The sequence below is a fragment of the Mustela lutreola genome, chromosome 10 (assembly GCF_030435805.1).
Source record: "Mustela lutreola isolate mMusLut2 chromosome 10, mMusLut2.pri, whole genome shotgun sequence".
NCBI lineage: Eukaryota > Metazoa > Chordata > Mammalia > Carnivora > Mustelidae > Mustela > Mustela lutreola.
The window spans coordinates 6,973,576-6,985,882 of record NC_081299.1 but is presented as its reverse complement, the minus strand read 5'-3'; the positions used below and the strand labels follow the sequence as shown (position 1 = coordinate 6,985,882).

Here is a 12,307-nt window from a genome sequence, read left to right as displayed (position 1 = left end):
GAACCTGCACATTTTTTTCAAAGCTCTCCCCTGATTTCAAGGAGCCTTGATGCTGACCTAGGTCAACAGTGGTCTAGAAGTAAAGCCGACAGAGAGTGTTTCATTTTCCTGGTGTTACAGAGAAAGAACAGGACCTCCTGGGTCATCCAGTCAACCCCTTTCATCTTGCAGGTGAGAAAGTGCCTTATCCAAGGTGAGGCAAGTCGGCCGGACAGCCCGACGTCTGCTGACAGACAGAGTCCTCTCCCTGCTACCCCGGGTGCACCCGGTTCCTCCTACCTTGGCTGCGTGAGGGAACCCTGCAGGACTAGCGCAGTATGGGATATGCACTGCGAGCGGATGTTGCTCAGAAGCTGGCTGACTGCCGGCTGGCTGCACGTCTGAAAGAGAAGGCCAAGGTCAGGACCGCAAAAACCAACAGAATACGCTTGCGCTGTTGAAAACGGACAAGAATCAGGAGACGTCCATCCCCAGGACGTGGCACACTTTTCTCTTGCTTGACTCGTGACAAACAAACTAGAGTAACTATATCGTCCCCGTGTGCTGCCTCCGCCCAACTCCACAGTCAGAGCAGAGGGAGCGGGAGAGTGAGGCACCCATGTTCTGCTTCCGCTAAGGTTCAGTGCGACAAACCCCGGAGAGGCCATCACAAATACATAACTAACAGGTGGACAAGTGGACTAGTCTGGGAAACTAGAAGTGGACAACGAATACGGAAAGAAATAATAAAGTTGGCATGAAACAGGAGAAAAAGCACAGCTTCTGGAGTTTAAATCCCGTTTTTGTGACTTTTATGTGATTGCAGACAATCACTCAGTGTCTCTGAGGTGCATTTGCCTCTTTGTACAGTAAAAATAGTTCTGCCTACACTAGGTCAACCGAACAACCGTGACATCTGAGCCCTGAGACGGAGCCCAGGGTCGGTGGTCCCTCCGTGAGCACTTGTCACAGTCTATCGGAAACTGTGAGGGCCATGGAAGACCCTGGTGGCAACGGCACTTGGCACCATCACTTCTTCCTGCCACGAGGACATGCGTTCTGTGAGTTCTTTGTGTGTTTCGTTCACTGCTAACGCCCTGAGCTCCCAGCACGGCGCCTGGCACATAACACATGCCGGAGAACCACTTCCCTCACTGACTAAGGGAAGAAATGTTCCCCAAGGGGGCAGATGATGATTTATCATAAAAATAACCAGGTTCGGATGGGTTTTTAACTGGATCTGTTTCGTATTACCTTTGGTGCTTTTTTTTCCTCTATTCCAACTCGGTCAAAACACTCGATGAGGTAGTTCAGCATGTCTGTCTCCTTGCAGGTCTCAATGGTGAAATGGTCGCTGTAGGAATCCCAGGTACTTGCCCCACCAGAGGCTCCCAAACTTCGGAGAACAGAACAGAAAATTGGTGATTCTTACCCCTTCTCAATGGATCATTTTGACAGAGTTTGCATTTCTGTAGCAGAAAGCCCGTTAGGATCCCTGCACCCACGACAAAGCACAGACACCCATGCAGCCGAGGCCGGAACGGATGCTCACTGCACCTGCTCCGAGTCCAGCAACAGGAACTCCTGCTAAACACCGTACTGACCTAAGAAGAGAGTTGGATCAGAGACCCAACACCTTATCTTACTGGGAATGGCCACTGTCAAAGCCAGGAGGACTAGGAACTGTTACTGGGCTGGGCCTTAGAAGGGCTAGCACATGGATTTAAATCAAACCGGCCCAGCTTCACTCAAGCTGACTCGGAGGCAGAGACCAGACGACGCTACTGCTGTCACTGAACTCAGCAGGAGTAAAGTAACAAAGGCGAACAAGAAGACCCCTTCTCACGACTTCTGGCATAACCTCAAAAGCCTTCAGCCAGCCTTTGGCAATAGGACCAGAGGAGGAGAACCGTCCAGTTACAGAAAGAAACATAAACCTACTTGTATTAACGTAAAAATTTCCAAAACTTTCCATGAAAAAGTCAAAGTTGTACAGTAAACACAAAACGAAAATCCTGTGTAGGGTTATCCCAACTCGGGTTCTATTCCGGCTGTGCTGCTTGCCTGTCCCCTGACCCTAGAATCTTCTCTTCTCCTCTGCTCTGAGGCTTAAAGGAAACCAAACCGAAGTGCTTTGTAGAACAGAAGCAGGACACAGCACGAAGCGCTCGTATGATGAGCAATCAACTATTCACCGAGACCAAAGCCAAACATTCTCTCAAGGGCTAGGTGTGAGGAAATGAAAGTGGAGATCAGCCATCAACAAGTCACAGACCAAATCTGATGTTTAGCTCACAAATTTATTCGATACACGCGAAAGATACAAAGAGAGTAATCATGGCACCAGAGAGGCTAGGCATTTTGAAATGAAAAGGAAATGAGAAAGCATAAACTTAGCAAAAAAATTACCTATGAAAGATGACAAAGGATGGGAAGAACAGCATGACCTTGAAAGGCCCACCCATGCCTACTTCAACTGGGACAGACAATTAAAGGCTAGAAACCGACAGGACTAATAGGGATTGAGGTATTAACAACACGTTATGCAGGTAGATGCATAGATATACATGAACTAATTCTGGAATATATGCATAACTGACCTCAGAATTTTAGAAAAATACAGCTGACCCTTGAACAACACAGGGTTTAGGAGTGCCAACTCCATGCAACTGAAAATTGCATTTAACTTCTGATTCCCCAAAAACTTAATGACTAACAGCCTATTTTGCCTTACTAATAACGTAACAGTGGATTACCATGTATTTTGTATAGGTATCATATACTGTATTCTTACAGTATATTCTTAAATACTATTCTTAAGCTAAAAAAACCAAAATACTGTTAAGAAAACCATAAAGGAGCGGCGCCTGGGTGGCTCAGTGGATTAAAGCCTCTGCCTTCGGCTCAGGTCATGATCCTGGGGGTACCGGGATCGAGCCCCGCGTTGGGTTCTCCGCTCCATGGGGAGCCTGCTTCCCCCCCTCTCTGCCTGCCTCTCTGCCTACCTGTGATCTTTCTCTGTCAAATAAATAAAATAAAAAATCTTAAAAAAAAAAAAAAGAAAACCATAAAGAAGAGAAAATACATTTACAGTACTGCACTGTATTTACTGAAAAAAATCCACATATATGTGGATCTGTGCAGCTCAAACCCCTGGTGCTCAGAGATTTGACCTTGGAATTAAAGTATGGTATTAAAATTACAAAGATGAAAACAATGCCAGTTTTAAATCCAAGGCCTTCAGGCCAGAGTCTAGTAAATCTGAATTCCTACAATCTGCTCTACAGCTCTGACAGAACGGAGGAGAGAAGAAAGCACTGTGGCGGGGGGGCGGGGGACGACAAAAAGCAACCATGAGAAACACCAAAACTCATCCACAAATATGAGAAGTGTGGTGAATCCCCAAAAGTAGAAAGGGGAAAGGGAGGTATTTTCTTACGGTACCATCTCAGTTTCAAGCTCTCTGTGATTCTTTCCTCTTCTGTCTGATGTCAGCCCATCATTATTCACTGCACTTCCGAAGATGAACTTGACTAACACAGGCTTTCCTCAGACCCAACTAAGGTTAATTTTCCTTTGAGTGCCTCTCACAGAAAACAATGAAAACCGATCTGCCTCATGTTTAAAATGAAAATTTCAATTATACATCTCCTTGATAATAAGACCCAAATTTTTCTCATTTTTACACTTCTGATGAAAAGTGTCTTACATCTGATGCCGTTAAGTCCTTGCTAGCTGCAAAGGGTCAGTACCCACAGCCAGCATGCAAACACCTGCGTGAAGTCAGTGGGCTTACGCAGTGGCCACCAAAACTAGGGTCCATCCTCACCTGACACATTCCACTGAATTTTAACTTAAAACACCTCAAAGCCAACTGAGGTATCTTCACAGCTGTTTCACTGAGACATGAAAAGTGACAATGTACACAGAAGATTGTCTCATGCCAGGCAATGCAATGAAAGGCACCCAGAATATATTAGAGAATTTTCATAGCTAAAAGAAGTTCGTATATTTTGGTGATCATCTGTCAGACACCAAAAAACACTTTAGCTAACTCTCAAGAACAGAAGACGACTAAAAAAATGAAATAAAATTTAACCAAATAGGAAATGCAGAATAAACTCCAGCATTTGTCCGTAGATTACTGATTTTAAGATTGGCCCTAAAGGTGGGGAAGTAAACCACGATCCTCTGGCATGAACAGTGGCCGGTCTCAACAACGCTTCACACAGGTCTCAATGATCAAAACGCACAACGATCTTCAGGTTCAAGGTGAGAGCACCGGACTCCAATTTTGAATGCCACGCTGAAGGAGGCAGTGGTGTAGTGTTTGTGTGCATGTGTTCATGCTAGCAATAAACATCCTTAGAGTTTTAAAATAACATTTCATTTTCCCCTAAACAAGTTATTCTGAAAGTCATGATGCTTTTAACAACTGTGACACATGGAATACCACATTGGAAATATGTCACATTCCAGTCCTGTGAGTATCTACAAACTTATACCTCCTTCTGGGAGAATGTGTGAGCCATTTTCTGGTAACTACATCAACAGTCCAATTTAACAAACTGATTACTTCCCATAATAGAAATAGACCTGAATCCTTCTGGGGAGCCAACGTGCATGAGATCTGCGCAAGCCGAATCCCATTTGAAATGTACCGAGAAAACATGTTCCTTGGTAATTTCTTCTATAAAGGCATGAATAATCTCTCTCCTATGTAACCCACTTTTTTGAATGCAGACTTGAGAATGCTGTGTTTTCTCAGTGCAAGGCAAAGTCAGAGCAGTGGGGTTCGAGCAGTGTGAATTCACTGAACAAATGTTCACGGCGTGCTGTGTATTCCAGGCGCTGTTGTAGGCTCTGGGGGCAGCACACGGAATGGAACAGAGCCTGCTGGTACGGGGATTATACTCTAGAGCAGGGCACAGTCCAAAACAATACAGGAATGCTATGAAGAACAACGAAAGCGGAGCATGGTGACAGAGATGGGCAGTAAGTATGCATGTGTGCTTTCTATCACGTGTACTCTGACCCTCTGTGAGGGTGGTCTGTAGACGGGGACCTGAGGGCGTCAGGGCAGTCATCTTGGGGACAGCTGTCCAAAGAGAGGAAGTAAGCGCGAAGACCTAAGGCATCAGTGACGATGCCAAGTGAGGTCAAGAAGAGGGTGGCAAGGGGTGACCTGGGTGGCTCAGTTGGTTGGGCAACTGCCTTCGGCTCAGGTCACTATCCCAGAATCCCAGGACTGAGCCCTGCATCGGGCTCCCAGCTCCGTGGGAAGTCTGCTTCTCCTTCTGACCTTCTCCCCTTTCATGCTCTCTCTCTCACTCTAATAAATAAATAAAATCTTAAAAAAAAAAAAAAAAAAAGAACAGGGTGGCACGCAGCAGAAGGTGTAGGCGAGGGGAGGCACGTGAGGTTGGAAAGGAGGAATGCACGCGTGCGTGTGGTATGTGCACGTGTGTGTACGGGAGACCAAGGGTCTCGTGGGTCAGGGCAAGGCTCTGCGTTTTACTCTGTGTGAGCAGGGACGTCCCTGGAGGGTCTGGAGACACACATGGTGGGAGTGTGTCCATGTTTCCTCTCCAAGCAGTGACGGGCCGCAGAAACGAGGGGTGAATGTGACCATCTTTTATCATTTGCTAACTGTCCCTTTCTCTACTCACACCGGTTCCCGACCCTGAAGATTCCGCCTCCTTCACGGAAATATCTGAGCAGTTACAAATAGATTTCTTTCCCAGCAAACACTTGGAAAAACTTTCCTCAGAGCAAATGCGACGTTATCTTCAGTACAAGACGATTCTCTCACTTTGCTGGTTCCACTCCTGCATCAGGTCAATCCTCAGAATTCAAAAAGCTCCTCTCACAGAGGCTACAGGACGTCACAGGAGCCACGTTCTGCCTTTCTTAAGTTAATCCTCCTCATCCCCACCACAGATAATTAACATTGGAACGTGTGTCCCAACTACTGTAACCTGTCAGCGCCACCAGGCGAGCAGGACAGGGGGCCGGAGGGGGACAGATGCGGCCCCTGTTGCTCCTTCTACAACACTCATCTCACCGGGCAAGGCGCAGGTGCAGAAACTGCTCACATGAATGTAAATGAAATTCTGGGAAGATCAACTGGCAAGAAAATACCTGGTTCTTCCTGATCACTCAAATTAACAAGGTTTTTTGTGACCTCCTCTTGGTTTTGGCCCTACGTGCACTCTTGAGTGCCTATTTGCTTAATCAGTTATGTATTTTTCTACATCCTCTCACATTCTGCTTGAAAGCGATTCAGAAAGTTAAGAAGTTGCCAAAATCTGGAGAGATCAGATTCCATTTTAACAGCCAGCAAAGGACCTGCCAACTGAATGGAATTTTGTAATTACCGAGTAAAAGGCTGGCACTTCCTTGCCAAGAACAGAGTAAAAGCATGAACACTGAGGAGCGAGGTAGCCAGTGAGGGCGAGAACAGCACGAGCCCTACCGCGAGCACAGCGTGGGGTGCGGCAGGTGAGTTCCGGACTCGGGCCTTGCCGCGAACTTAGTTACGCGACTGACCTCCCTGTCCCCCGGGGTTCCTTATGGTAGCTGGGAGGGCCGCTGTGAGGACAGAGGGATAATGTGTGCAGAGTGCTGGCACGGGGTCTGGCCCGCGATGCTCAGTATTTAGAGCTATCATTACACAGTTATCTCCCGTTGTAGCTGCCGAATCTAGATCAGAGACGAGGCTGGGATGCTAGGAGCCCAGTGCTAGTAAAAGCAGCACACAATCTGGTACCTTCATGAGTGCAGGCTGGAGATAAATAGGCCAGGGAGAGAGAGCATTTCTCTCACCATTTACAGTAAAACCAATTAACAAAGCACTTCCATCATGTACAGAAACGGATTCCTAAAAAGGATGCCTGCTGCATTACTGTAATGGCGCAGCAGGATTTTATCCACGTGAAAAAGACACTTCCACCTTCGGGAAATTTACTTGAGAAACAGTAACACAACGTTCAACCCAATACAAATATCAACCTTCCTGAATCGATATCCAACCCTGCACCAGCATTCCTTTCTCTCCTTATGTACTCTAATGTTTCTTCTGAACGCTGTCAAATTTAATGAAGTATACCTAAGGCCTAGTGCCGTCTCTATTTATAACCCGGAGTTATTTTTGAACAGTGCTGAGCACAAATACCAAATCAGTCCAGTGGAAACTTCAATTTAAGAGCAAAATCGTAAGACAATGAGTCAGGGGTTCAGAAGGAAGGTGCTATTATATCTTCTTGCCCAAAGTCACCTAGAGAACCCAAGCAGTCTTTTTTCACACGGCTTCCGGGGGTGTGGGGGAACATTCAGCAGCATCACGAACTAAGTGTCAGCCTTGACTGTCATTCCAGAGGCTGTCTAAACAAGGATCTAGCTTCACTGCGGTCAAGGAGGTGATCAGTGAAATTTAAGGTTAGAAGTGGAAGCAGAATCAGTTATACCAGACGGGATGGCCCCACACACTCTTAAATAGATTGCCACACCCGGCTGGGGCAGGAGAGGGGGAAACACACACACACACACGTACACAGCCCCGTTGCCATTCCTAAGTAGCAGCAGTCCATGCAACCGCACGTAAGGAAACATGCCCCCACTGTGTACGGTTTGCTCACATCTGGCAGCTTAAAAGAAAACCCGCCATAGATGAACGAAGGGTCCCTCATTTCAGACCTTAGGCTTGATGACTCATCTTTAATCTGCTGTTTGTGTTTCTGATAAATGATTACACATAAGCGTTCCTCCAACCTCACCAGGCAACAACGAGGAAGACTTTCCTAGGTACCACTTTACCCTAGAGTAAGGTAAGGTCCTAACGCCTCACTCCATGCAAGCTCGCCACATCCTGCCTCTCCAGGCCGTCTCGTTTGACCTGCCCTGTTTAAGATTCGAAGCACGGCCCTAGTGAGGGCTTATATAAAAGTTAGTTCCTAAGCACCTATGCACATGCAGGGGTGAGACTCCATCCCTCCGATACCTGGACCCAAACTGGACACAAGAAAACTCATCACCACCACCACCACCTTCATCATCACCATCACCATCTTCTTCTTCATCTTCATCACTACTGTCGCCAGAAAGCGCGAGGAAGAGGAAGGAGAGAGGACTGTCGTACATACTACCACAACAGAAGCAAAAAAGGTCATCAGGGAACAAAGGAAAAAACAAGAAGTGGAAATCTTTTGTAACTACTATCGCTTTTTAATTAAATGTTACGCTAAAAGTTCTGGTTACGGACATGCAGAAAAACAATTCATCTCAATGACAGAAAGACGCAGGTACATGGTGGGGGGCCAGGCACATTGGATTAGTGGCATTCTGTTAGGGCTCCTTTCCAACAGGCTCAAATCAAAGGGTCAAGGCACAAGCACGGGCCCAGACCAGTGGTCAGAGGTAAGGGACACAGGCCCAGACTTGCTCCTGCCACCCCGGGGGCTAACTGTATTCCAACTATGATCGACCACAGTACAGAGGGCTATAAAGTGCTCTGTGAGCCCCAACTCTCAAGTCGAACTGCCCACAGCCTCTGGACCTCATCTGTAAAGAGCAATGACACATGAACTGGATTTCAAAAAACGGAAAGTGACTCCTTTTTTTTTTTTTTGGACAGGAAGGAGGAAGAGCGAGGAGTAAGAGCAGACTGAGGGACGCACCATGGACACCCACCACTTCAGGTTATCAAAGCCTGGCAGAAGCACGGACTCGGGCGCGAGCCCACCAGACTGGTTACACACACAGGTTAATAACCCCAAACAGGGAAACACATGTAACTGAGGTCAGCGTCACACACCAGTCCTTCCAAAGCGAGTTAATCGCCTCTCCCTGCACTGCAAACACGTACCCAGCTCTCCTGCTGAATAAATACCTAGGAGAGATCCTTAGGGCTGAGGGACGTCTGCTTGCGGCACTGGGCGAGGCGGCCAGGGAAGGTGGCCCTAGGCTGCTGGGTCTCTGTCTGGGAGAGCTGGCGGGCACCGCTTGAAGGCTACTAGCGAGGGCGGGGAGGCTGGGCGAGCTGGACAGAATGGAGATGCCCGGGGACCGCGGGGTAGGAGAAGTTGAAGACCCCCACGGGTGGGTGACGGTGTAGGGGCGATACCGTGGAGATGAGGGCTGGCTTCCTGCGGCAGACCCAGGAGCCGCGGCGTGCGGGCTGAGGGAAGTGGCGGGCCCGGCCGTCAGGCCGGCTGCCCGGGCAGGGGAGGAGGCAAAGGACGGACTCCTGACCGGCGCCGAGCTCCAGAAACCTGAACGGGGGGCTGGGCTAGTTTCATAGAGGCTGAGTCAGTTGAGAAAGAGAGGAAAGAAGAGAAAATTGAAGACACACTTGAGGTAAATCACTAAAACGGAAACTAGTCACGCTTTTAAAGAACACTCTGATGACACTTCGTATCTCTAAACATGCAGGTGTACGAATCTCTCAGATACTCATCTAAATGGTTCTAATCCGACTTCCGTGCCCATCTTGAGGCTACATTTACGGTAGCTAAAGCCTCCTTTCCAGAGAATAATGTACTATATCCAGCCATCTGCTTCTAAACTTTACCAACAGCCTCACCACGGGAAGCCAGACAACCCTATCTGGAAAAGGCAAGCTCTCCAGCCACGACGGAGTGCCCCCACCCAAATACAACACATGCCGCCCTCTGACTGGCAAAGGCCCTTGAGGGAGCGGTCCCTGCCCTCACACACTTCCTGGCTGTTCTACTACCGAGCTCGCTCTGCACAAGGAACCGCACTGACCTAGAGAAAGAGCTGGCACCGAAGGAACCCACGCCGCAGAACATGGGGCTAGTTCCTGGGTTGGAGCCGGTAGCGAGCATGAGATTTCTGTCTGGTGACCGAGCTGCCGCTGCAATTGGCTGTGACGTGGCCGTCAGACTGGCAAAGGGATTTTCATCTCTGGTCTGAGCAGACATCATTAGCACTTCCATTAAAATCTGGCCAATCAAGTCCTTAAAATCAGAGAACACTGTTGGAAAGGCAGAATAAAGAAGAGGTTACAATGCTTCTTCACATACACAGTCCTTGAATCAGCCAAAGGGAACCAGAGGGTCAGTGTGGCGTCCGGACTGGATTCTGAAACAGTGAGAGGACGCTGCGGGAAAACCGGTGAAATCCAAACGAAGCCCAAGTTCAGATAATAGTAATGACTTAGTTCTGACAAACAGACTATGGTTACATAAGATGGAAACATTAGGGAAACTGGGTGAATGGCGTATGGGAACTGCTGCCACGATCTCCAAAACTCTTCTGTAAATCTAAAATTATGCCGAAATACAAAACATATTTAAAAAAAGAAAAGAAAAGAGAATTGGAGCGCACCCAAAGAGAATCACTGCTCATATATATTATCTGTTTTGTTTATCGTTCTAGAAACAAAGCTGGGTTCACATTTCTTCACCTACCAACGTATTATGCACAGTAAAACCACTAAATGCCAGGTTCAAAATCTTTTACGAAGGTTCTAATATTTAGTCACCATCTGGCCTTCTGGAACAAATTCTATTTTCTAACTCCTTCCTTATTCTTCGAAGCTCCCAAATGCTTTACCGCAGGTCTTCAGATACATTTTAAATATCACTAAATACATGAGAGCTGTAACACTGTAAACCTTATCTGATCTGGCTATTAAAAATAGTCACTTATATATGTACAAGACAGATTTAAGAATTCTAAGGTTTACAATAAGAAAAATAACAAGGGGGTGCCTGGGTGGCTCAGCCGGCTAAGCACCCGCTCTTGATTTAGGCTCAGGTCATGATCTCAGGGTTGTGAGATCGTCAGGCTCCTTGCTCAGCGGGGAGTCTGGTAGAGAGTCTTGCTCTCCCCCCGCCCCACTTGCTCACTCTCTTTCTCTCTCTGTACTAAACATTTCATTAAAAAGTAGCTATTACTTAAAAAAAAAAAAAAAAAAAAAAAGAAGAAGACGAAGAAGAAGTGGTGGCAGGCTTTTGAAACACAGGCTCACATCTTTAACCATAGTAGTAATAAGATCCCAGTAAAATCAGAAGTGAACTACCCATCTGCCAGGAACATGGGGGACTTTTCTTGCCAGGGAAGATGGGCAGCACAAAAAAGGGAAAGACAACCTTCTTTTCATTTCACTCATTTAAAGTACCTCTACAGAGGGATTATTAAGTGCCAGGCACACTTCTAGGCCCCAGGAATACATCAGGGAGCAAGGTCATGGTCGAGTGACATGAAAGGAACACACAGCACACCACCCCATCTCTTCCACATTCCAAATGACTTCTGTCAAAAGAAGAGTGTCAGTGCCCGAAATGCTGCGATCTTGCTAGAAGTTTTACTGCTTTGTTACAGAAGTGCGGTTTAGGGTAGCCTCTTAAAATAGTATCCTGGAAACACAGCAAAATATCAATGTTTTAGCCTGCTAAGCAATTTGATCGAGATTTACTCCACGGTCTGCACATGACCTGATTGGCACTTCAAGCAAGTACAGGTCATCCGAGCACCTCGCCCAGCACCCCTGGAGACCGTCCAGTGGACTCCTATTTATTAGAGACATTAACTTCAACTCTGAAATAATGGAGAACGTTAACTTATTTATATAGTTTTCTGCTAGAGGAATCATGAAAGTTGAAAAAAAAATGGTTCATCAGTAAGATCCGTGGACAGTGGCCAAACAGCAGTGTCCTCATCAAGAACTCTATCTGTAGTCAAAACACTTAACCCCAAAGCGAGAGAAAGTGAGTGTGGGTAACAGAAGGGCGAAGATATGACACTCTTGTTTTCTCTTAACAGTGAAGCTAGATTCCTACCTTCTTTTGGGTTCTGCTTAAATTGTGCAGAAAGAGAAGGAAGAAAGATGACATCTCTGTCCCGGTCCTTCCAGGAGACGCGGAAGATCTTACAGACCAGCTGCAAGGCCTGCTCTTCGGACACTTCTGAACCCGAGGAAGGCTCCTTGTGAGGGAGAAGATTTGCAGGGTAAGTTCAAGTCACTCATTTATTAATCGGGATATTTTAGAAATGCATACGACTGTTCACCCACTGACTAAGGGGAAAATAAGCTTGTTACTCTGACTTCAGCACCACATGGAGGTTTCATCCGCTTACAACTCTCTACAGGGGTGGACAAAGGAGCAGGGACATTACTGCAATCACCAAGGGAGGAATTAGATAAAGGATGCATATACATCCTGTGCGTTTCCTTTCCCAAACGCCAAAGAACCAGGATAACCTCAGCACAGAACTCATTTTCATCCAAAATCTTTTCCAGAATTTAATGTTACTCACTAGTTTCTGTCACAGATAAAATATCATGTATATAAAAGAATTCTGG

General features: G+C 46.8%; 1 protein-coding gene and 1 long non-coding RNA gene across 8 annotated transcripts in view; one reads left to right on the top strand and one right to left on the bottom strand.

Annotated features, from left to right (window-relative positions):
- Window positions 1–12,307, bottom strand: part of UBE4B (ubiquitination factor E4B) — a 121,424-nt gene that overhangs the window by 47,278 nt on the left and 61,839 nt on the right. For 2 of the 5 annotated variants that reach the window (XM_059138396.1, XM_059138398.1), the window contains 5 exons: window positions 11,784–11,928; window positions 9,745–9,973; window positions 9,101–9,280; window positions 1,234–1,375; window positions 280–380 (listed from right to left, as the gene is read on the bottom strand). In XM_059138396.1, coding sequence (XP_058994379.1) covers window positions 280–380; window positions 1,234–1,375; window positions 9,101–9,280; window positions 9,745–9,973; window positions 11,784–11,928 — 797 coding nt within the window. Of the gene's footprint in view, window positions 1–279; window positions 381–1,233; window positions 1,376–7,978; window positions 8,120–8,866; window positions 9,281–9,744; window positions 9,974–11,783; window positions 11,929–12,307 lie in introns of all 5 variants that reach the window. The other 3 variants (XM_059138394.1, XM_059138395.1, XM_059138397.1) reach the window with 3 other exon arrangements.
- LOC131810433 (uncharacterized) overlaps window positions 5,660–12,307 on the top strand; it is a 43,954-nt gene continuing 37,306 nt past the window's right edge. For all 3 annotated transcript variants that reach the window (XR_009345575.1, XR_009345574.1, XR_009345576.1), the window contains exons 1-2: window positions 5,660–6,480; window positions 11,767–11,952. This is a non-coding gene — a long non-coding RNA (uncharacterized LOC131810433). The remainder of the gene's footprint in view (window positions 6,481–11,766; window positions 11,953–12,307) is intronic.